The sequence below is a fragment of the Triplophysa dalaica genome, chromosome 25 (genome assembly GCF_015846415.1).
Source record: "Triplophysa dalaica isolate WHDGS20190420 chromosome 25, ASM1584641v1, whole genome shotgun sequence".
Lineage (NCBI taxonomy): Eukaryota > Metazoa > Chordata > Actinopteri > Cypriniformes > Nemacheilidae > Triplophysa > Triplophysa dalaica.
In genome coordinates this window covers 13,736,079-13,758,857 of record NC_079566.1, presented here as the reverse complement: position 1 = coordinate 13,758,857, position 22,779 = coordinate 13,736,079, and the positions used below count along the sequence as shown (strand labels likewise).

General features: G+C 38.0%; 1 protein-coding gene and 1 long non-coding RNA gene across 2 annotated transcripts in view; one reads left to right on the top strand and one right to left on the bottom strand.

Annotated features, from left to right (window-relative positions):
- fam135b (family with sequence similarity 135 member B) overlaps window positions 1-5,627 on the top strand; it is a 37,113-nt gene extending 31,486 nt beyond the window's left edge. The window contains exons 19-20 of the mRNA XM_056742087.1: window positions 433-546; window positions 1,960-5,627. Coding sequence (XP_056598065.1) covers window positions 433-546; window positions 1,960-2,165 — 320 coding nt within the window. The 3' untranslated portion in view covers window positions 2,166-5,627. The remainder of the gene's footprint in view (window positions 1-432; window positions 547-1,959) is intronic.
- Window positions 5,628-11,340: 5,713 nt separating this feature from the next.
- LOC130415909 (uncharacterized) lies at window positions 11,341-21,318 on the bottom strand. The gene is made up of 3 exons (XR_008905981.1): window positions 21,235-21,318; window positions 12,653-12,756; window positions 11,341-11,687 (listed from the first exon to the last, which is right to left on the bottom strand). It is a non-coding gene; the product is annotated as an uncharacterized LOC130415909 (long non-coding RNA).
- Between the last annotated feature and the right edge of the window lie 1,461 nt (window positions 21,319-22,779).

Genomic DNA, 22,779 nt, shown 5'->3' with positions numbered 1-22,779 from the left:
CACGGGAACATGCCATCTGAGGATAATGAGGATATTGCGTCGCTTCCTTTGCCAAGTGTTTTTCAAATTTCTATATAACGGCATGCACATGCCCTGTTCACTTCAAAGTCTAATTCCTCGAAGGGAGTAGGGCATAGGAATGATGGCTTCATTTGGAATTTCCCTGTGATGGTTCGGTATGAAAATACATACCATTACTACCATACCTACATGTACAATATACTGTAAAAAACGACTAATATTACTTATTTTTGTATTCAAGTTTTTACAAAATTACAATAAAGTTGTGTGCAAAACGTTTAAGTAGAATATCTATTTTTTCCAACTATGCAAAACTCGTGCAAGTAACTCAAAACAATTATGTAAATCGTATTCGTTTTATTTACATTATATGCACAAACACCCATGTTCTCTCTCTTTTTTAACCCTCAGGTCTCCAGTTCTTTAAGAACGTGGTGTTGGTGGCCTCCCCACAGGACCGATATGTGCCCTTCCATTCGGCCCGCATTGAAATGTGTCGGACCGCCCTTAAAGACAGAACCACAGGTCTGTCAGCTATAATTCCTCATATCTTCACATCTGTCTGTAACACTAGTAACCAATCAGAACAAGACCGATCTCATAGCAAAAAAGCTATAACACTGAGAACACCCTAGCAACCACACGGCGACGTTCTCTACATGTTGGCTTCTAGAATCAATTGTATAATTTTACACATTTTTTTTTTCTGAAAGCATTTCGTATTCAAACACAAATGCTCCATGCTTCCAAGAAAAAAACATAGGAAGATCGAAAGACTTTGTGCACCTCTTTGACAGGTAGTCTGATTGAGAGACAGATGAGAGAATTCCATCTCTGTGATGATGTCAGTGTGACAGTCATACCTAAAGATGCACAATAAGCTGTCACATCTACACACACACACACAGGAAATGATCACATGTAACAATGATGTGCGTCTAGAAATAGAGCCGCCATTAGTATATGTTTCCAGATTTTAAGAGCCGACCACCCGCTGATGCCGCTTCACAGAAAAACAGCAAGATTTCTAAAAACTGCTGGTTGCAATCTGACTAGCTGTCTTCACACAGTCTCCATGAGTCAGATGCACAAGTTTATATTAGCAGGCTGACGAAGAAAAGTTGTGTTTATAAGTTCTCAACACTTCTGAGATTGTTCATGCATATCATTTCTGAAAGACTTGTAAACGTAAATTACTGAAGAAAATCACAGAAATTTGGCCCTCGGTTTGTAAAGAACTTGAAATGCACTTATATTACATTATCGGCCGACAATATTTATTAGTTGATTTTTTATTAAAATAAAACTATTTGCATTTTATCTTTAGCATAAGAAGGCTGATGTAATAAACAAACAGTTCATTAATTCATTGCCTAATCCAACATCTTTTTCTTGGTAAAATAAATAAATACCTAACAGTATTTATAAAATAGGTTTGTTATTAAATGTTTGCCTGTTGAATGAAAATGATTTGATGATGCAGCAATAGTTAATATATATTAGTGCAAGTGTGTTTCAATTTTTTTCAGTAAAAATGATCAGTAATCTATTTTAATTTAAATTACAAAAGATCAAATACATGGGAAGCTGACGAATTGCACTATTAAAATTGTTAGATAAAAATAATAAAGACATTGCACCAGGTGAAGTCTTAAAAGGACATAAATGCAGATATTAGAAAACTAAAGAATGTGCAAAACGTAAAGAAGCCTGCACAAATATCACAAAACACATGAAGAGTTATTATCGAGAAAGCAACAACCTATAATAAGACGATAAGAAGTGTATATTTATATTATCATCATGACACTACTTAATAAAAAAGTAACATTTTTAGTAATTGTAATATTTTTTCAAAATAATAAAAAATTCAGATTCTGCCGGAGAATGAAACCGTAGAGTTGTATGTAGCTATCCTCACATTTCTTTTTCTTACAGGTCCAGTATATAGAGAGATGATCGATAACTTACTCCAGCCCTTGCTGAATGCTCCAAACAGTCGTCTGATCAGACAGAACGTATTCCACGCATTACCCAACACGGCTAACACGCTCATCGGACGCGCGGCTCACATCGCAGTGCTTGATTCTGAACTTTTCCTTGAGAAGTTTCTTCTGGTTACAGGCCTGGACTACTTCAAATAGCCAATTCAGCCACACCTTCGAGGTAACATCATGCCTTGAGATCCAGTCAACCAGTACACACTTCCCAGGCAGTATCGGCCAAAAAGAGATGATTTCAGAGATATACTCACATCTGGAATTATTCAATACGTTCAGCCGGTGGACGCAAGAAAACAAAGATGAACATGACTTCTGAACCCAAATACTTAAAATATGTACAGAGAGAACATTGTATAGCAAGCAAATCTAGAAAATGAGCAACGGGAGGCCTACACACGCCTTAAAGATTTGTGAAGTAGTTGTATGATCATATCCGGAGGGTTTATCGTCAGATGAATGTGAATATCATTTGAATGTAAATTCAAGTGCGTAGCTGATGTCTTTCAAAAGCTTTGATTCGTCATTCACTTCAGTACTCCTACACAACATACAATACAGTATATTTGCTACGGCATTCATAACTTGAAGTGGTTGAAATCACTGGACTGTATTACTTGAAACGTAACTGTGACGAGAACTCAAACAAGGATTTCTTTTTACAAATCTTTTTTTGTATAGTTTCTGTGTGTTTCGACAGCTTAATTCAGCAAAGTGAGAATCTCACTGTGATACGAGCCAAATCCATCGTGTTTACTGTATTGTGACGTGAAATACATTCTGTACGCTTTCACTCGTAACAGTGTTCGCAGTTGCACATTATGTACGATACGAATGTTTACCATACGCAGCCTTACTGATCAAAGTATTTCAACTTCACACTCGCTCAGATGGACCATTTCAGTGATGTCTTGTACGTTTCCATTTGTTTTCAAGCTGATCTTAAAGCAGAATTCTCGTATTCTACAATACATTGAGTTTTAAAGTCGAGGGCAGAATGCCCAGCCACCTTCATTAGAAACTGTAGGTGCGTCCTAAATTGGGCACTTATGCACTATTCTACGCTATTTTGTAATATAAAGAGTGTAAGTAGTTCGTTCAAATGAAAATTATGAAAAAGAAGTGCGCTTTAAGTAGTCGGAGGATGCACAGCCACTCGTTTAACCGAAAATATGAAGAGTGGAACTCTGGACGCACTCAACGGTGGCAGTTTCGTTTACGTAGTGGAAGGAGGGCGGGGCTATCAGATGCTGCTCAAGCAAAGTTGATCACTGATGGCGACTAAAGTCATGCTGGGCAAAACATGTGAAAATTTCATTAAATCTACAATGCACTGATTGATTTTTATTGACATGCATTACGTTGTGCGTTTGACGTCATTTACCCTCGGCACATATACTTCAGGTTTGTGCAAAACCATTTAGTATTCCATTTGGGGGCGATCGTACCCTTCCTAAATTCACACAGATGGCATAATGCATAGTTTAAACGCAGTGTATATGTCATTTGGGACACAACTAGAAAGTGTTTTGAGCAATAACAAAAATCATTGTTGTTTTATTTTGTAGAAAAAGGACCTCATACATTAGGCTTTGATGTTGACGGACATTCAAACAGGAAAATAAATCCCATACTGTATACCAAATCCATACTGTGTAGATTTGATTGCTGGCTTTTCAGACTCGGGCTAGGAAGAAGCAACATGGCAACCACCAAAAACACCATAGCAACCCCATAGCAACAGACTTAAACCATTTAAAACACATATATGACAGCATAGCAACACTGTAGCCTCACACAGACATCTGTACACCTGAAAATGTACACATTTATTTAGTAAATCTATTTTATGTATATCTTTTTAAATGATTTACATTGCTTTTAAGAATCAGCCCTTAAACATTTTGAATTTGGTGATATAAATGTCTATGGTAGTTACAAATGTATTTATTTGAAATAGAGTGAGAAGTTATTTATGTGAATTGTATTTGTTTAATTTTCTCAGACCAGCAAAACTCTATGTTGTCGTGTTGGCATTGGTTTAGCAACGTAACATTTTGGGTTGGCTTCTTTGCAGTAGTTTTGTCATTGTACTCTATTGGTTTGTCTTAAAGAGCAGTTAGATCCTCCAGCTTATGGTCAGTCCTTTTTTCCCGTGACTTTCACTTAACATGTAATTTTTTCAAACGAGTTTTTAAATTAGTCTTACACGATCATTTTTTTTATATTCTCTTTGATTTTTACTACTAAATACAATAAAGCTGCTATTGTACCTTCTATATGTCAATAACCTCCATTACGATTGGTTGACGGATGCAGGTGCCAGAAATATATTTCTCTTTCCGTTATCACAGATGTTTTTGCTCTGAGGTTGTTATTGGGCTGTCTGCATCTCAAGGGTAACACTTTCAAACTCTAACACCTCGGCTTTTCATCCCATTCAGCAACTTTATCTCTTGAGTTTCCGTGAGTTCTGGGTCTTATTCAGTGACCGTCAGCATCGTGTGATTGTGTTTATGTCAGCAGTTAAAAGATGCCCCTTTCGTCCCGGTTGAGCTTTATGTATACGCTGACTGACGCTTGATTGGTTGGTAAACAAGATGTCATTATGACTGATGCAAATGTAACCCCACCTCTTAAATACACAGGTCACATGACCGCGTCACGTGATTCCACTGCTTCATTACCGCTGAGGGAGCTTTTAGCCATAACGCCCCATTACCCATCATGCTGTGCTGCACTCAGTGTGTGTGTTTGTTTGTTTGTTTAATACTGCAGGTTGATGACTGTGTTTGCACACACAAAGCAAGCATATTAATTACAGAAAGAGCTGATGTATGTTGGGATGACTGACCAAGGGCAGAAGCAAGCGTGTGTGTAAACACGCACAATACGTCAAATCAGGTGTTAAAAATACACCTGAGAATACTATCAACTGAAATGTCATAATGGATAGTATTCAAAGATCCCATGTTTTATAAAATATTAAATTAAGAAATTCTTGGTCAGGCCGCAGTTGCACCCTTTAATATTTCTTAAAATTTCAAAATGTTAATAAAAATCTCAACCAACAACATCGACAAGCCGGTTATATAGGGATCACTTTCAATCAAACCCTAATGTATGAAAATAACATTAAGCCCCGGCCCTTCATTTTATGATCACATACAGATCACCCCAATAAAAAATCAACAGCCTTGTTTGACAAGTTTATGTGCGTATTTGTATGTCTGTCTATAATGTGGCAGCTCATCTTTGTAAATCAATGTTTAACTGCTTCTTAATTTATAGCAATTTGTTTGTTTTATCCATACTTGTGTATTAAGCCATGAATGAATCTGAAATTGTGTTCAATGTGAGACTATACATGTTTATTTGCATCTATTTATTTTCTTCCGATATGTACCTTCACATCTGTGCCAATGCTGATGTTTTTCTATGTTTGCTTTAATGATGTGTTCCTTGTAGTCCAAATATATAAATAATTATATTCAGTGTACAATAAGAAATATTACATGATTATATTATGATTAAATGAAATATTACAATAAATAATATTCTTCTTTTAAAAGTGGATCTGGCATGTTTGTATTGAAACTGCGTCATATCATCTGGCACCTGTCAACAACATGGTCCAGAAGCACTTCCTGTTCGAGCATTTTCATATATGTGACCCCGGATCACAAAACCAGTCTTAAGTAGCATGGGAACATTTTTAGTAAAAGTCAAAAATACATTGTATGGGTCAAAATTAATGATTTTTCTTTTAAGCCAAAATCATTAGGTTATTAAGTAAAGATCATGTTCCATGAAGATATTTTGTAATTTTCCTACCTTAAATATATTAAAACTTTATTTTTGTGATTGGATGGCCTGCCACAGTGCCTCTGATAAACAATTTCAAAGGCGATTTTCTCAATATTTAATTTTTTTTCACTCTCAGATTCCTGAGTTTTATCTCAGCCAGATAGTGTCTTATTATAACAACTCATTCATCAATAGAAAGCTTATTTATTCAGCTTTCAGACTATGTAAAAATCTCAATTTCGAAAAATTGACCCATAAGACTGCTTTTGTTGTCCAGGGTCACATATATATATATATATATATATATCAGGTTAATAAGGGCAAACGGATGTTCGTCTACCATTTTGATTCTGTTTTAAATGTTCTGCTTATTGTATTTTGTTCTAACACCGTGTAACGTTCAAAACTGAAACAGTAAATATTCTGTATACAAGATTTAAGAAATTAAAATAATAAAATAAAAAAATGAAACCGGAAGTGCTTCTGTTTACAATTTTGCGAAGTGGTCTATAGTGGGTCTGAATTCCAGACATGAAGTCTGACAGCTGCATAACAGAAAGCTAAAAAAAAAAATGAGGAGAAGTTGCTATGGAAACGATACAGCCAAGGATTTGAACTCATCAGCCAAGGCCAAAATCCTCGGACCGTGACACATGAGCCAGACATTTCCAACCTACATGCTATTCAGGTGTAAACAAAACACTTTTAATTACTTAGAAATATATATAAGAAATTGTATTAAACAAATCTGTATTGTATTAAACATATCTATGTACTATCACTTAAATTGTTTAATTCTTAACTCCATCAGTATCACTTAAATAAATAACAATTTTTTTGGTTTTAAATAAATTAACCTTGGATAAAAGAGGTATTACAATTCAATGCACACCAAGAACAATGTCACATCAATTTCCTCACATAACAAATCCCAAGAAATCCTCTTAAAGGTCTCGAGAAACAACTCTCGTATTGATGTTTGAGACATCAAACCAATTCAACTCCAAGGCCGCATCAGATCACCCTCAAAAACACATTCACGGCCTGGCAAACATTCAAGTCCTTTTTAATTTGCCTGTTTGATATTTAACCTGAAGATTAACGCCGTCCGCGAAGAGACTTGTGGGAAATTCAGCTTTGGATCAAATCAATAACGGCCCTCAGACAGATGTTAGCTATTGAGAGACGCTTTGATGCAATAACGCATTCAATTCATCACTTATCAACCAAAAACAAATCAGCAAACCCTATTTTTCACAGGCGTTTGATTCGGGACGTTGGAACGATAAGCCGGCCGTTATTGAAAGAGTATTCGTTCATTTACGCTGCAGTATGGGAAACAGCTGGTCATTATTAGTCCCTCGGCAATGTTTTTCGAGGAAGCTTTTGCCAATATTCAAGAAGTCCGGCAGGAGTAATTAGCCGATAAATCGGACAGTAAAGCTCCCAGAAGGCCTCATTAGAACACATGACACCAAAGCGAGGAAACAAAGATATTGTGATGCGAATATTATTCTTACCGTATTAGTGCAAGAGTCGTGTCACACTAAAAACATTACTTGTGTGCACTTCTAGACAACACGAGGGCACTGATGTATTTTAAGATACGTCCGTGATAGTTCTTATCACTTTGGACAGCTCTTGGATTTATTTTAGTATAGGACTAGTCTTAGTCCTTGTCCGGGAAACCTAAAACCTAAAATGTAGATTTAATCAAGGATCAAGATTTAAAGTCTAAGTTTAAAATCCACGCTTTAATGTATAATTCTCACCTTTGGTCAGTAAATAATACTACTTTGAGTAGTTTTATATTATTTGTTTGAATGAATTAAAAGAGTCGTTCCTTGTGTCTATCCTTGAATCAATTAACTGTCAAGACTCAACAAAATCAAGGTTGATATTAGATATAGAAAGTAATTAGTAATAAGTACTTAAATACTCTTTGCAAAAAGTAATTTGTACAGTAATCTAATTACGCCATGGAATATATGTAACTAGTAACTGAAAAAGTAATGAATTACTAGAGTAGTTTAGCCAACACTGCACTTATTTCTTCTGGGAGACACGCAAGATATTTTAAAGAATGTTGGAAACCAAGCAACACTGAACCCTGTCGACTTTCATTGTATCGAGACAAAACCACTGAGACATATCTGAACACATGTCTTTACACGTGTTAAGTTCGATTCCTAAAATATTTCATTGTATTACGTTTCAGAACAAAATCAGTTAAAGGGATAGTTCACCCTAAAATTATTGTTTCACACTTTTATGTCACGTACTGTATGACGTTATTTATTCTTTCTCGGTTGTAAAGAACAACAAAGAAGATATGTTAGTATATCCAAACAACATTGACCCCCATTTACTTCCATTGACTGGACACAAAACCACCAAGACGTTAATGCACAATCGTCTTGCCTGACAGCAAACCAAAGACGGTAAATAAATCAAGGGTCTTATAAAAGTTGCATTTACTTTGTGCCATCTTTCTTAAACAGGCAACCGAAGAAGCACACTTTTCAATTATAAATGTGGCCAACTGTGCTTTCCAGATGTGTCTTATGAGCACTGCTAAAATGTTAAACCATATTAATATTAAAATACAAAGCTTTACACAAGATCTTTTCTGAAACCTGCCTGTTTACACACTGTTGGCTCTTGACCTAACCGTGTCTTTATTGCTTTTTTTCCCCCTCTCTCTTTCTCTGTGCTTGTCTTTGTCTCAGACAGATAATTATTCTTTGTGTTAACAGTGTTGAGTCATCTGCCTCATTACCTGGAGAAAGGCATAAGCACTCCGTAATAAAGCGCGAGAGTCGCTCTCCTGCAGGAAGTGAGATGTGGGCAGACGTTACTGGAGATGTGCGGTCTGCCTTCCACTGAAATCACATCACAACTCACACCTCACATTGTTTATGCACAGAAGATTATCTGGGTTCGATATGAGTTAAGCTTTGTTGTCATCGTGTGATATGACTCATTTGTCAGTCTGTAAAAACAATAAAGCAAGAGTATGGACATGAAGGTTTTACAGTTTCCAGTTCAAAAGAGATTGCAACAGTTTGAGATCATTATTTAGTGTGTCACATTAGCTTACATATGTTGTTTGTTCTTCGACTTCTTGAACGTGTATGCACTTCTGGGCTCATCATGTATGATGGATGCAGAAGTTTATCACAGACTGAAAAGCAGATCCCTCGGGAGGATGCAGACGTGACGGGCCGCGTTTTAGGGATCGTAAAACAAACCTCCGGTCGGTCTTTCACAGGATCAGTTTGGCTGTTATTAATCCCTGTGTACCAGATTCATATTTCAGAGAATACTAAAACAATATTGAAATAATTCTCAGACAACAATATTTACATATTTAAATACTTGGCCAGGTTTCACAGAAAAGGCTTAGCTTAAACCAGGAGAGTTCCGTGGTTAAATTAGGATATTGAAAGGTTTCATATGACACCGCTAAAACAAATATAATCGTTGGTTTCTGATGTAATGCAATGTGTATCACGATTTAAGGTTAAACGCTGTATTTTCCACATACCGTGCATGTTTGTATCTCCTCTTTGCCCCGCCTCTCTGAAACGCAGATTTTTTACAAAGCTCATCGCTCTGAAAAGCGAGGTGTGCTATGATTGGTCAGTTAACCAGTGCGTAGAGATTGGTTGAATACTGCAAGCGTGTGACAGAAGTGTAACGCCTCTTACCATATTTGCATCATCAGGTTCCAAAGCAGTTGTGCTGACAGGTACACCCTCCTAACTTGTGCATATATTTGTGCGGTCTTAATCAAATCATACCACAAAGATTTGTGATGTGTGGTTCCACGAGGCGTCTCAGGCAGGTGTGGGTGAGCACTTGCTTTTAAGATAGAATGCATCTTTAGTTCCAACACTTTCATTTTGCAATTTTACGTGTCGAATACATTAATGGGCAACACATTAGAGACACAAAAAGCATGTATTCGCGCCATATGACCCCTTTAAGTCGCTTTTATTAAAATGCCTTAAATAAACATTACTGGTGTAAATGTTGAGACAAAACAATAGCCAATATTTTAGTATATGTCAGATGTTTAGTACAGCTCAAACTTTCCTATTAGTCTGGGACTAGTCTTAAACCTTGTCTGTGAACCTGGGCATTTATGCATTTATTATGGCAATTAAAACCTGCGATTGTTAGATAGAAACTGGACAATGAGGCTGGTGTTTTAGGGTATTTCATACCTCAACTCTTCTAAGCTTTTGGGTTCGTTGCCATAGAACTAAAATCCATAATCTCTGCTCAAAATTTTTAAGATGCTACATATCGCCATAAGATGGCGCTCAATCTCTTTATGTGCATGATGTTGTGCAATCACACACACACACACACACACACACACACACACACATACACACACACACATTAAATAATTTTAGAATATAAAAAACTAACCAGACAAACACAATCATACACAAACACATTTAAATAGTCTGAAAATTTAACTTAAGTCTCGATCATAACTCAAAAAGATCAGCTGTGTGTACAAACATCAAAATATTTTTATAACATGTAATTTATCTCGTACCTCATAGTCTTCATTGTGCAGTAGCTATGAGTGGGCGCCAGTTTGACCTCTGGCGGCTGTATAGGTCAGAGCTGTGATTCGCTGACATTCCTAATGAAAGCTGAGAGCATTTCTACCCATCAGCGAGAAGGCGAGCGGACAAGAATATCGATCTTCAGACATTTAACAATTTACCGTAGCTGACTCTCCTGTAGAGGCGAAGGATGTTCCTCTGGCGGTTCTTTCCTTCAGAATATACAGTAGAAATATTCAGGCATCGGTAACTTTAGTAACCATGGCAATGTCTATCACAGAGTGGTATGGTTTTCAGTTTAATCACCTCACAGAACACACCATGTCATTTCTTTTCTATATATAATGGCTATATAAATGATTTAGAAAGTCAAAGGTATGTTTTGTGTGGCGTGGCAGCAAGAAACCTGTATGCTCACTGTGTGATTTCTTTAAGGCCTTTAGAATTCTTGCATGCCAGATTGCATGATTTAATCCTGAAAGTTTAGGTAAATGCAACATCTTAAAGGGGACGTTCAAGCACCCCCCCCCCCCCCCCACTAAACAAAAACGGTCATTTACTCACCCTCATGTCATTGCTGTATTATTTAGTTTATCTTCAGGGAAGCACAAAAATTGTATATGAAGAAAATATTTATGCTGCTGTTTATATGTTTATCAAAATACTGACCTAAAAATTATATGAAAAACTTTGACTAAACATTTTTTTTAATAAATGTAATGCACTTAAAGTGTAATTATGAACAAAAACTAAAATGAATAAATTTTTCATAGCATAAAAAAGTAACATTTATAACAACAAACTAAATGCTAATAAAAATATTAGCCAAACTACTATAAGACAAAAATCTATAATAACTGATCAATGTGACATGTTTATTGACAAAAAATTGAAATGAAAGTTTAATCATCTTGCCCTATCATAAACCAAAATTTTCATGACTAAACTCCCACAGAGTACTTCGGGTCAGACATGTGCTAACTCAAACAAGTTTTTAAGTTTTGTAAAGCGTCAATGTATGTCCATGATAATCGCATCCTCCAAAGGTACAATCTTCAGGGCTGCAGGTGCTGATTATGAAAATCCTCTTCCACGGACAGGTCTGCTCACCTCAGTCATTTTATCAAGGTTGAATCGGTGAGCCAGCGGGCAGCTTGCAGAAGTAACCAGCTCCCTGCTACTGTTGCATCAACACCCACCAATCACCCATAATATTCCTCTCTTATGGACTGAGGGTGGCAATACTGTGGAGGTTAACACGTCCTCATGCGTTCTGCAACGAGAGGAGGATGGAGACGGAGGAAGATGCAGGAGAGAGTACAGATGACAAGATGAAATGGAGTGTGAAAGACAGTCACTCTATATCTTGACCCAAATAAAGATTTTAGAACAAAGATGTGATTTTAGTAGTGTCTTCTTTCATTGACATGAACTTTTAAAGAGGCCAGAAAACTGGAGAAATGAGTGAAAGAAACACTGGACTCGAATGGCCATGATACATCTCGAAATGATGATTTAATGAAAATTTGACATGCTCTCTGTGTTCTCACAAAAATATCAAACTTCACATCAGTCATATCATGCAAGCATGAATGTCTCTAATATACGAACATAGATACATATTTTTGTGAAGCTCAACGTTCCACAATGTATAAAATTCAAGTGTCTTATTAAATTGTGAAAGTCTTGGGAATCTCTCATTTCAGCAGTGGTTTTAAATATAAAATCCCATAATCTCAGATAATCCAGAGAGATCAGAGCAAAGGAAGATAACTTAATCCAGTGTAATGATGTCTGATCCTTGTTATGTACACCATCAAATAACATATAAACTAAAGTTACACCAAACACACTTTCTTTACCTTTAACGTTAACAAATGAATAGAAAAACATGTATTCACTTTAAAGACTAAAATATGCATCAACATCTTGGACACAAAGCATATGAAAAAAGAATATTTTTCTTCATAAGATTGTGTTTTATGACAGATTAACCTTGATCCCTGATTTTTTAAGATTATCTGCCGTGTGGCCGATGCATATGGTGGATTTGTGTCTCTCATCTGTCAATTTTTCAGTTCTTTAGCATCTCTGACCAGCGGCAAAGCCAGCAGACGTCTGTCACAGGTTGTGGTATCCCGAGTTAAACTTATCAAATGGGACAATGTTTTGTAAGCTTGTCTGTTTGAACGCATTTACAATTCTCCGTGATCCACTTTCACACTCTTCTACACTCACCGGCAGTGACAGGTCGCCCGTCCCGATCCTGCAGCACGCTCGTCCCTCAGCGTTGTCCTTCACCGGTGTCTCCATGTCTGTTCTGAAGTCATATGCACTTCAAGCTGCTGACGGAGGTAGAAACAGTCTGAAAAATGTCTTTCTGAAACCTCTCTACATGAATTTGAGCCCTTCACTGCCCCCGAGCCCCTGAGGCGGGCTCCGGGCTTATGACAGGGTCCTGACAAGGATGCTCACAAAGATGTGGACACATGTAGGAAATGTAGGAAGTGTCTTATTATTTTATTACTAATGTTTGCTAGAAAATGGTGTCAACATTTTCTGTTGATTAATACATAAAATTGATGAATGGGTTAGCTCACTGTACACACCTCAAGTTAATGAACATGTTTAAAGAAAAGAAGTATTATCCATACTTTACTGCTCCCGTTCAATTTGCTTGTTAATGAACAACAAAGAGAACGCCATTAATTCTGAATTCGTGAAACTCCCCGAGAGACCGACCTACGCTGATAATTAAACAAAACTTTAGTGAATTCATGAACTTATTTATAAAAAATGGGTTATTCGTTTTGCTGCGGGACAGATTTAACTTTCAATTGACTGTGAGAAAATCCATGAAATAAGTGATTTGCATGTGTCACTAACTTTTGAGTTAAGAGTTGAATTAGATAATCATCCATTCATGACCTCTTTTTGGCATTCTTAAATTGATTGAGTCGTATAATTTAACCGTTTTATGCAGTAATATTAAAGAGAAGATTTATGCTGCATTTTGACTTGATGCAGTCGAACGATGCTCTCGGGTTATATGGCTTTTTTTGGGCGAGTGGAAACGGACGGGAGGCTTCAAGTTATAAAAGGCTAGTTTTACTGTCACTGTTGCTTATAGTATCAAAGCTGAGCGTTTTAGGTCAAAACTAAACAAAAATCTGTTATTGAGGAATACATTTAAAACCATAGGAAGAATGAAGACAGAAGGACAATGGAAGTCAAAAGTGCCCCAGAACTATTTGCTTTCCTACATCAAAATATCTTCTTTTGTGTTTTACAAAACAAAGACATTGGTAGATAAAAATGGTTTGATAACAAGTATAATTCCAAATATCTTTCTCTGTGTTCATCAGAACAAAGACATTTATACAGATTTGGAACAACTTTAGGTTTTCATTTTTGAGTGAACTTTCCCTTTAAGTACGTAAAGTAACCTGCAATTCTGTGTTACAAACAAAGATGGCGACATAGAGATAATTTAAACAGACTGCAGTTTTAACACAAATATCTTAAACACAATATATTAAACAGACATAAAATATTTTCGCCATTGCTCTTCTGAATGATGAGACTAACAATCTTCACTTTTTGTGGTCGATAAAATGTGGACGATGAATTCAGCAAAGATATCCCATAGACTTGAATTAAATACCTAAGAATTGCGGGCTCTATTGACCTGAGAGTGTAAGCAACAACGTAGCAACTACCTGTCAACATATCACCCCGGCAAAACCCAGCCAAACACCCACAAACCTTTCGAAATAAGTAGGGGAGTTTTGCACATACAGCACCACACTCGAAATACAAAAGTCTCGTTGAATGCACTTTCATCTCGCTTTTCGCAGACAATGACCTATAAAACAACAAAAGTCAGCCAACGACAGAGACTGAACGAACGCTTGTTGTGCTCGAAGGCCTCCCGCTTCGCACCCGCATACGAAAGGCAGATATCTGAGAAACAAGGAATCGGGTAAAAGATAGAAGAACTAAACCTGGCCAATGAAAGGTGTCGAAAAAGCAGCAGGGTTTTGGATCGGCATCGTGTTCATCAACTCAACTGTCACATCTTACTTCACACAGGAAAACACCACCAACAGCGCCGCTCCGTCTTTCCTCCATCGCATCTATGAAAGATTTAGCACATTATTCACCGCCTATATAAGAACGTCAAAGACGGAGAATTCATGCTGCTAGAAGCACAGAAGCACTGTTCCATTCATATCGTCCCAGAATAAAGAAATTCCCACAAGGAGAACTGATGAAGATCAAGATGCAGGAGTTACGGGATGAAAAGGTTTCAGCGTGTACGGGATGATGCGTAACAACGCACTGGAGAGGCAGACGGTCCGGTTTCATTACAGAAGAACCGTTCTCACTGGGTGTACAGAGGTAGTGCGAGATGCTTTGATAAGCAAACCTAGTTGACTATGAATAAAACAAAGATAGGCCTATATACAACAGACACAAATCAAAAAGACTCGCTGGCATCCAGAGATTTAACTTCATTTGAAATTTGCTGCGGCCCGATCTGAAACGCTCTATTAAGAGCAATGTTGATGAGTTCATTCCACACGGTGACTTTGATGTGGACATTATGTTGAAAGTCGTAATTGGAAGTGGCAAAGTCTCTGACAGACGCGGGTATCCTGTGGGACATACAACAGGTTTGATTAACATGAGATGAAAGAGAACAGATGTTAGGAATACAGGAAGACAAAGGCAAATCAGCATGTTAAATTCAATGATCAATTCTGGCAGCAATAGAGTTAATTCAGCTGCAGTGGCAGTGAGCTATAGATTATTAAAGAAAAACTGCAGGCCAAACTTCTGGAGCAGCCGCCGCTGGGAATTTTTTTAATTTAGAGACTTCTGTGTCGAGGACTTCATCATAGCCACAGTAACTATAATCATTAATAATGCATCTAATAATGTACGTTACATTTATTTTCTTAAAGGGACAGTTCAACCCCTCAAAAGAAAATCAATAATCATTTAATTATTCACCTGCATGTGTTTTTCATCTTAGAAACACAAAAGAAGATATTTTGAGAAATGTCTCGGTGGTCTTGTGTCCATACAATGGAAGTCAATGGGGGGTCAATGTTGTTTGGTTACCAACATTCTTTAAAATATCTTCTATGTTCTGCAGAAGAAAGAAAGTCATGCAGGTTTGTAAATGATCAATTTTATCAATTCTATTCTATTCAACAGCATCTTTAGAGTTTTATTTTAGAGCATATTTATTGTGAACTAAACTTGTAGAAGACCTCTCAATCCATACGAACTGTCTCCCTTCCCGTTGAAGGCATAAAGACCCAAAAATCTCACTTAAAAGAACATGATAAAATCAATTCACTATTCCACCACGCACACCTTATGCCCTTTAGGATTTACAGTGGCATAGAGAGAGAAAAGGACCTGATTGAAAGCTTCCTGTGCGTGTAACACCTGTTTGATGTGTTCACTTTTTCAGGTTGCCAGTGGGGGGGGTTAATCAGTGTTTGCGAGAAACTCATCCAGAAACATATGGGGAAGATTTCACAGGCATATGTTTGTTTTTCAAAATGGTGAGAAAAACAGATGTAGCTTATTGACGCCTACGAGACACATGTCATTCTCTGCTTGACTCGAACGCTCCTTTATGTGCATGAGGTTTCTCCCGTTGTCCTGTTCAGAATGTAAATCAGCAGACTGTACAGGTATGTGTCCATAAAGGCTAGTGGAAATTCTGTAAAATACTACAGAAAATAACCTATCCATCACATGTGTGCTTTGGACAGAAATAATCACGTGGCTTTTCTGAGGGATTGAATTTACAGCTGGGCAGATGATAAAACTGGCAATTAAAGACCCTGTGAAATAAAATAGGACAATGGCTTTTTTATGAAATATTGCAATGTTTATTGCAAACAGTTTATCAATCTCTTTTTAAAATTTGTGTGGCCGAATTCAGTTAAGATCTGAAAATGCACTTCCTTTCTGTAATGACTATCCAGCTTAAATGATGTATGCGAGACGGCTTGGGCGGAGCATCTGTTAACTCCTCCCCTTCAACGGTCAGTCTGCTGCCAGTTCCGGCTGATTGTTATACATCCAATCAAATCGCAGAGAAAGACGAAAGCCACAGACAATTTTTTTATCATACGAAATTCCATTTCACCCGGAAATGCATTGAAATGCTTCCGATTCACAGGGACTTTAAATCCTATATACGTATATTGAGAGAGGAATCCAAACCATGGCACAGAGACATCTAGAAGGGCTCTTTTAACTCATCCCTAGCACTGTCTGTCCCTAGTCTGCCATAAAAAATCATATTTTATGAAAAGAAGTTTGATAAATTCAACGTACTGAGCTAATGTCAATCAATCGATCATTTATTTATGTAGCAAACACAGAGGTAGAGCAAAGTGCTGTACACACATGATTTGAATGTGCATGTATGTTTTGTAGGTTTGTGTGATGATAACCTGCGAGTCTGTTTGTGTAACCACAATTGTACGAAAAATATTTTAGTGAAAGCGACAACTCCGTCAATGAAGAAAGGATTGAATAAATTATAAAAAAGACATTATCAAATACCGTGACTGAGCTGTCAGCTGAAATGTATTATGGGTAATACTGCCATCATGCGAAGTACCCACTGGTATTTAACAGAGTGAATCTCACAGTATGTGACAACATGATTCTGTCATCCAGAAAAATCTCTCTTTAAAAGGATATAAAAGGAAAATGATTGAAAGGCTATTCAAAAGCTCAAGGTGAATGTTTAGACTTTTTACATATTTGACAGAAATAATTTGATTTGGTTTTAACACGATTTAAAAAACAGAATAAAAAGAGTTGTATTTTGACAGCTGCTTTCAATAATCCACAAGATATGACAAGACTGTAAAAAAGAAAAATCATGGGTAATATTCACAGTGAATACAAACAATCAACAGCACCAATAATAGGCTACAAAACTTTGTGTTTCAGAAGGACTCGTCCTATTTTTTAAGTTAATGCTTCCAATTTAAATCAATAATATGACATCTCTCATACTCACAATGTGGAAATGAACCCTGCGAGAACAGAGCAGTGGAAAATTAATTTCCAATTAATTATAAGCAAAAGAGTTGTTGAGAGTCGAGTCAGAGAAAACACAATTAAACAAGTCTTTCCGACACCCAGCATCGGCAGGAAAATAAATAGCAATTATGCGAACGTTAATTATTCATGGGTGGGAAATAATGCTGGAATTAGCCTGCCTTTAACCTGCCCGATGCTAAGCTGTGTCCAAAACCTTGTTATCTGTGAAGAGGTAAATAGGAGTGTGATTACAAGCCATCAGCGCTGGTTTGTGGCCTCTTGAGCACCAAGTGTCATCTGTGTTGGTTAGGTAATGAGCAGTGATTGCTATGAAATGACTTCTTCGCCTTGTCCGTCTTCTGCTGATTTGTGTATAATTACCAGCATATGAGAGCAAGACAGAAGTCAGGAGAAAAAACACTTCACAAGGGCTGTCTTTGAAATGATAACAGCAAATTAAGACATAACCAGGTAAATTATCAGTAGTTTTGTTCTATACTACATGGAATATTTGTCTTATGGTATATTTTTTAACTAGCATGAACCAACCCAAGTTGCAATTGATCAGCATGCATTTTCACTTGAGTTAGGACTGATCTGAGGTAGATGGGTCTGCGTAAGCAAGGCTAGCGAGAGCTGCGTAACAAAACTAGCGAGAGCGAGCGAGAGAGAGAGAGCGCGAGAGCGATAGAGAGAGTGAGTGAAAGAGAACGAGAGAGCAAGAGTGATAGAGAGAGAGTGACAGTGAGCGAGAGAGAGAGGGAGTGAGAGAGCGAGAGAGAGGGAGGGAGAAGGAGGGAGAGAGAGAGTGAGAGAGAGAGAGAGAGGAGAGAGAGGAGAGAGAGAGAGAGAGAGAGAGAAGACGGAGAGGGAGAGAGAGAGGGAGAGAGAGAGAGAGAGAGAGAGAGAGAGAGAGTGACACTATCTGACTACTGACAGTTTCACCCTCATTGAGAACTTTAATTAAAACTCTTTTTCTGTTTATATTGAGATGTATGTATATATATATATATTTTTACATATAGACTTTTAATTTTATTCTATCTTATTTTTTATCCTAATCTGTATTTGTGCATGTTTATATTTAATCTTGTGCTTTGGCAATGTAAATTTTCTTATATCATGCCAATAAAGCTCCTTTGAATCTTGAACCTTGAGAGAGAGAGAGAGGGAGAGAGGGAGAGAGAGGGAGGAGAGTGAGAGATCGATAGAGCGAGTGCGATAGAGTGACTGAGAGTGAGAGAGAGCGATAGAGAGCGATAGAGCGAGTGCGATAGAGTGAGCGAGAGTGATAGAGCGAGTGCGATAGAGTGAGCGAGAGTGAGAGCGAGGGAGAGAGGGAGAGGGAGAGGGAGAGAGGGAGAGCGATAGAGTGAGTGCGATAGAGTGAGCGAGAGTGAGAGAGAGCGATAGAGTGAGTGAGAGTGATAGAGCGAGTGCGATAGAGTGAGCGAGAGTGAGAGAGAGCGATAGAGTGAGTGCGATAGAGTGAGCGAGAGTGATAGAGCGAGTGCGATAGAGTGAGCGATAGAGTGAGCGAGAGAGAGAGAGTGAGAGGGAGAGAGGGAGAGAGAGAGAGTGAGAGCATTAGAGTGAGTGCGACAGAGTGAGTGAGAGTGATAGAGCGAGTGCGATAGAGTGAGCGAGAGTGAGAGAGAGGAGAGTGAGTGAGAGTGATAGAGCGAGTGCGATAGACTGAGCGAGAGTGAGAGAGAGAGAGAGAGAGAGGAGAGAGAGAGAGAGTGAGAGCGATAGAGTGAGTGCGAGTGAGAGCGAGAGCGAGAGTGAGAGCGAGAGGCGAGGGAGAGGGAGAGGGAGAGAGTGAGAGCGATAGAGTGAGTGAGAGTGATAGAGCGAGTGCGATAGAGTGAGCGAGAGTGAGAGAGAAAGAGAGAGAGAGAGAGTGAGAGCGATAGAGTGAGTGCGATAGAGTGAGTGAGAGTGATAGAGCGAGTGCGATAGAGTGAGCGAGAGTGAGAGAGAGCAATAGAGTGAGTGCGATAAAGTGAGCGAGAGTGATAGAGCGAGTGCGATAGAGTGAGCGATACAGTGAGTGAGAGTGATAGAGCGAGTGCGATAGAGTGAGCGAGAGTGAGAGAGAGAGTGAGAGGGAGAGGAGAGAGGGAGAGAGAGAGAGTGAGAGCATTAGAGTGAGTGCGACAGAGTGAGTGAGAGTGATATAGCGAGTGCGATAGAGTGAGCGAGAGTGAGAGAGAGAGAGAGAGAGAGAGAGAGAGAGAGAGGGAGAGAGAGTGAGAGCGATAGAGTGAGTGCGACAGAGTGAGTGAGAGTGATAGAGCGAGTCCGATAGACTGAGCGAGAGTGAGAGAGAGAGAGGGAGAGAGAGAGAGAGAGAGTGAGAGAGAGTGCGAGAGAGAGCGAGAGTGAGAGTGAGAGAGAGAGAGTGAGTGAGAGAGAGAGAGAGAGTGAGGGAGAGGGAGTGAGAGTGAGAGTGAGAGAGAGAGAGAGAGAGAGAGCGAGGAGAGAGAGAGGAGTGAGAGAGAGAGAGAGAGAGAGGAGAGTGAGAGAGAGAGGGAGAGCGAGAGAGAGGAAGAGAGAGAGTGAGAGAGAGAGAGAGAGCGAGGGAGAGTGAGGGAGTGAGAGAGAGAGTGAGAGAGAGAGTGAGAGCGAGAGAGAGAGAGAGAGAGCTCATTATCAACATGTATTTATGCAGGACAATCTTCATGCCACACTTGTTGTTCTGACTCTATAACTACAAGACTGCAAAAAGAATCCCATAATTTCACCTGTACAGAAGATATTCTAGGAGCAAAGTGGATGAAAAGTACAAAGAACTAACCCTGTGTGTACATTCATCTGCTAATTTATCGCTAAACTACTAAACCATGATGTTTCATAATAAACCCAACAATGTTTTTCCAACCAAACGAGTGTTTCTCATCTTCACCAGAAAAAAACCTATTAATGTAATGTTAAAGGCTGTGAGAAATGATTTTTTTATTACATGATTGATCAATTCCTGATTTATCAACTTTATTACACATATTCATGCATACACACCCGCATTTGCACACGTTAAAAAGTGGAAAATAGTCACGTGAAACGTCACAAAAAAAGTCAGTGTTTGTGGTGCAAACCTTTTTACATCCCCTAGAAGCACGACCAGCCCACAGCAAAACAATTAAGAGTTTCTGACCAGCCTGATTGTGTCTGATATAGAGAAAAATCTGTCAGACAGTAGCACCAGAAGATCAGATATAAGGTCAACATGAAAATGTCAAATGTGTTTGCCCTCAATATCATGTCAGATAACACATCCGCTTCTCACAACATCAAATTATGCCCGACATGTAGTAACCTAGATGAAGCTAGATCGAATAAAAGTCATGTAGAATAAATTCAGGTTTGGCTAAACAGCATGAGAACAGGACCGTGTCCGACTCCCTTTGCACCTCCAAATCTGTCCCGTGACCTGCGGCCCTATCTGACCCTAAACAAAATTCTTTACGTAAAAAAGGCGGGGGCTCGGAGGAGAGCGCCTCCTACAAGCAGCCCATTTATCACCGAACTACAAGAGTTAAACGGCGGGCGATCGATAGGACAGGAGTTAAGAGCAAGCAGGGGGTGCTGAATGTCATCATTTTAATGAAATATAGATTTGGGTCTATTAAACAGCTCGCTGCCTGTGTATGAGAGAGTAGCCCTCTTTCTGCCGGCTAAATAAAGCCATCCATTAAAGACGAAAGAAATCGATTGAGGGTGAAACTAACACTCACCTCTCTGATGTGAACACAGTTTTGTGCTGGTCTGGATAATAGATCAAGGTTAGGCGAGACGCACAACGACCGTCGCGAGACACCCATTATCACATGCTGGGGTGAACGGGGTTCTGTTTCGAATCTCCTCGAGGTTCTCCCATCTGTTCTGCAGAATTATGTTAGACCGCGTTAGTCCGTCATGATCAGAAATGTCATTTAAGCTTTCAGGAGTTGGTCAGGTTAACATTTACACATGTCACATGATCAAAATTGTTAAACTCTAGAAACAATCAATCAGTCCTGATCTAAACACATTTCCATGTCTATTTTAAAGACTTTTAACTCAACCTTGTTGAAAAATCCACAACAAATGCATGTACAGTCATCTTACTCATTATTATTATTATGGTAAAATATCTAACACATTTTATTTGTGTGCGCCTTTCAGAACACTGAAAAATGTAATAAAATAAATAAATAGCAGGGCTGTCAAATGATTAATCGCTATTAATCGCATACAGAATAAAAGTTTGTGTTTACATGATATATGTCTGTGTATTATGGATATTAACGTTGTTTTTATAAACACATACACATACTTGCAAATATTTAAGAAAATTGATGAATGTTTATATGTAATTTAAGTTATTGGTAAATATAAATAATACATCTCAAAATTTAATGACATATATATATACATTAATGCGTATGTTTTTGTATTTATAAATACAAAATTAAGAAGCACAATACACGGACACATAATATGTAAACACAAATTTTTATTTTGGGTGCGATTATTCCCGATTAATCGTTTGAGAGAGCTGGAATAAATAGTAAATAAAAACAGAACAAATACACCACAACACACAGTAACTAAAAAGTAAAAGAAAACAATACCCAAGAACACTATCACTCACGGTCAATCTGAAAAAGTATGTTTAGTTACCATATTTAGAGTTTAATGAAGTTTGAAGTACTGGTCAGAATTTTAAATAAAAAATAATTTAACATTCTAATCATCTGTAGAACATCTGAATCTTATTTAATTTCAAACACATTTGTAAACTTTGCAATGGTCTGCAATGGTCCACTTTGTGCTAAATTGTCCATTTTCTCTGACAGGGTTTCAAGTTTGTGTGTCCTTATCACAGATCTTCACTGATAACTATAACACAGTCAGAATTTTCCCTCAAGTGTCTTGTCACTACACAACCACCAGCGCCTGACAGTATTTTCACATACAAATGCTTCAGGATTGCAAAAAAAAAGAACTTCAATTACATCAATTACAAATCCATGTGTAAAATATTTTGATTATTCTGACCCCCACTGATTTCCATTGTATGAACACAAACCACTCAGTCATCTCTCAAAATATCTTCTTTTGTGTTCCACTGAAGAAAGAGACATATAGAGGTTTTGACTATACATCTCAAGTTTTGGGTAACCTATTGCTTTAAAGTATAATGGTTCACCCAAAAATGGAGATTCGTCATGAATTTCTCAACCTCAAGTTGTTCCACACCTGTATTTCTTTGTTTGGTTGTACACAAAGAAAGATAT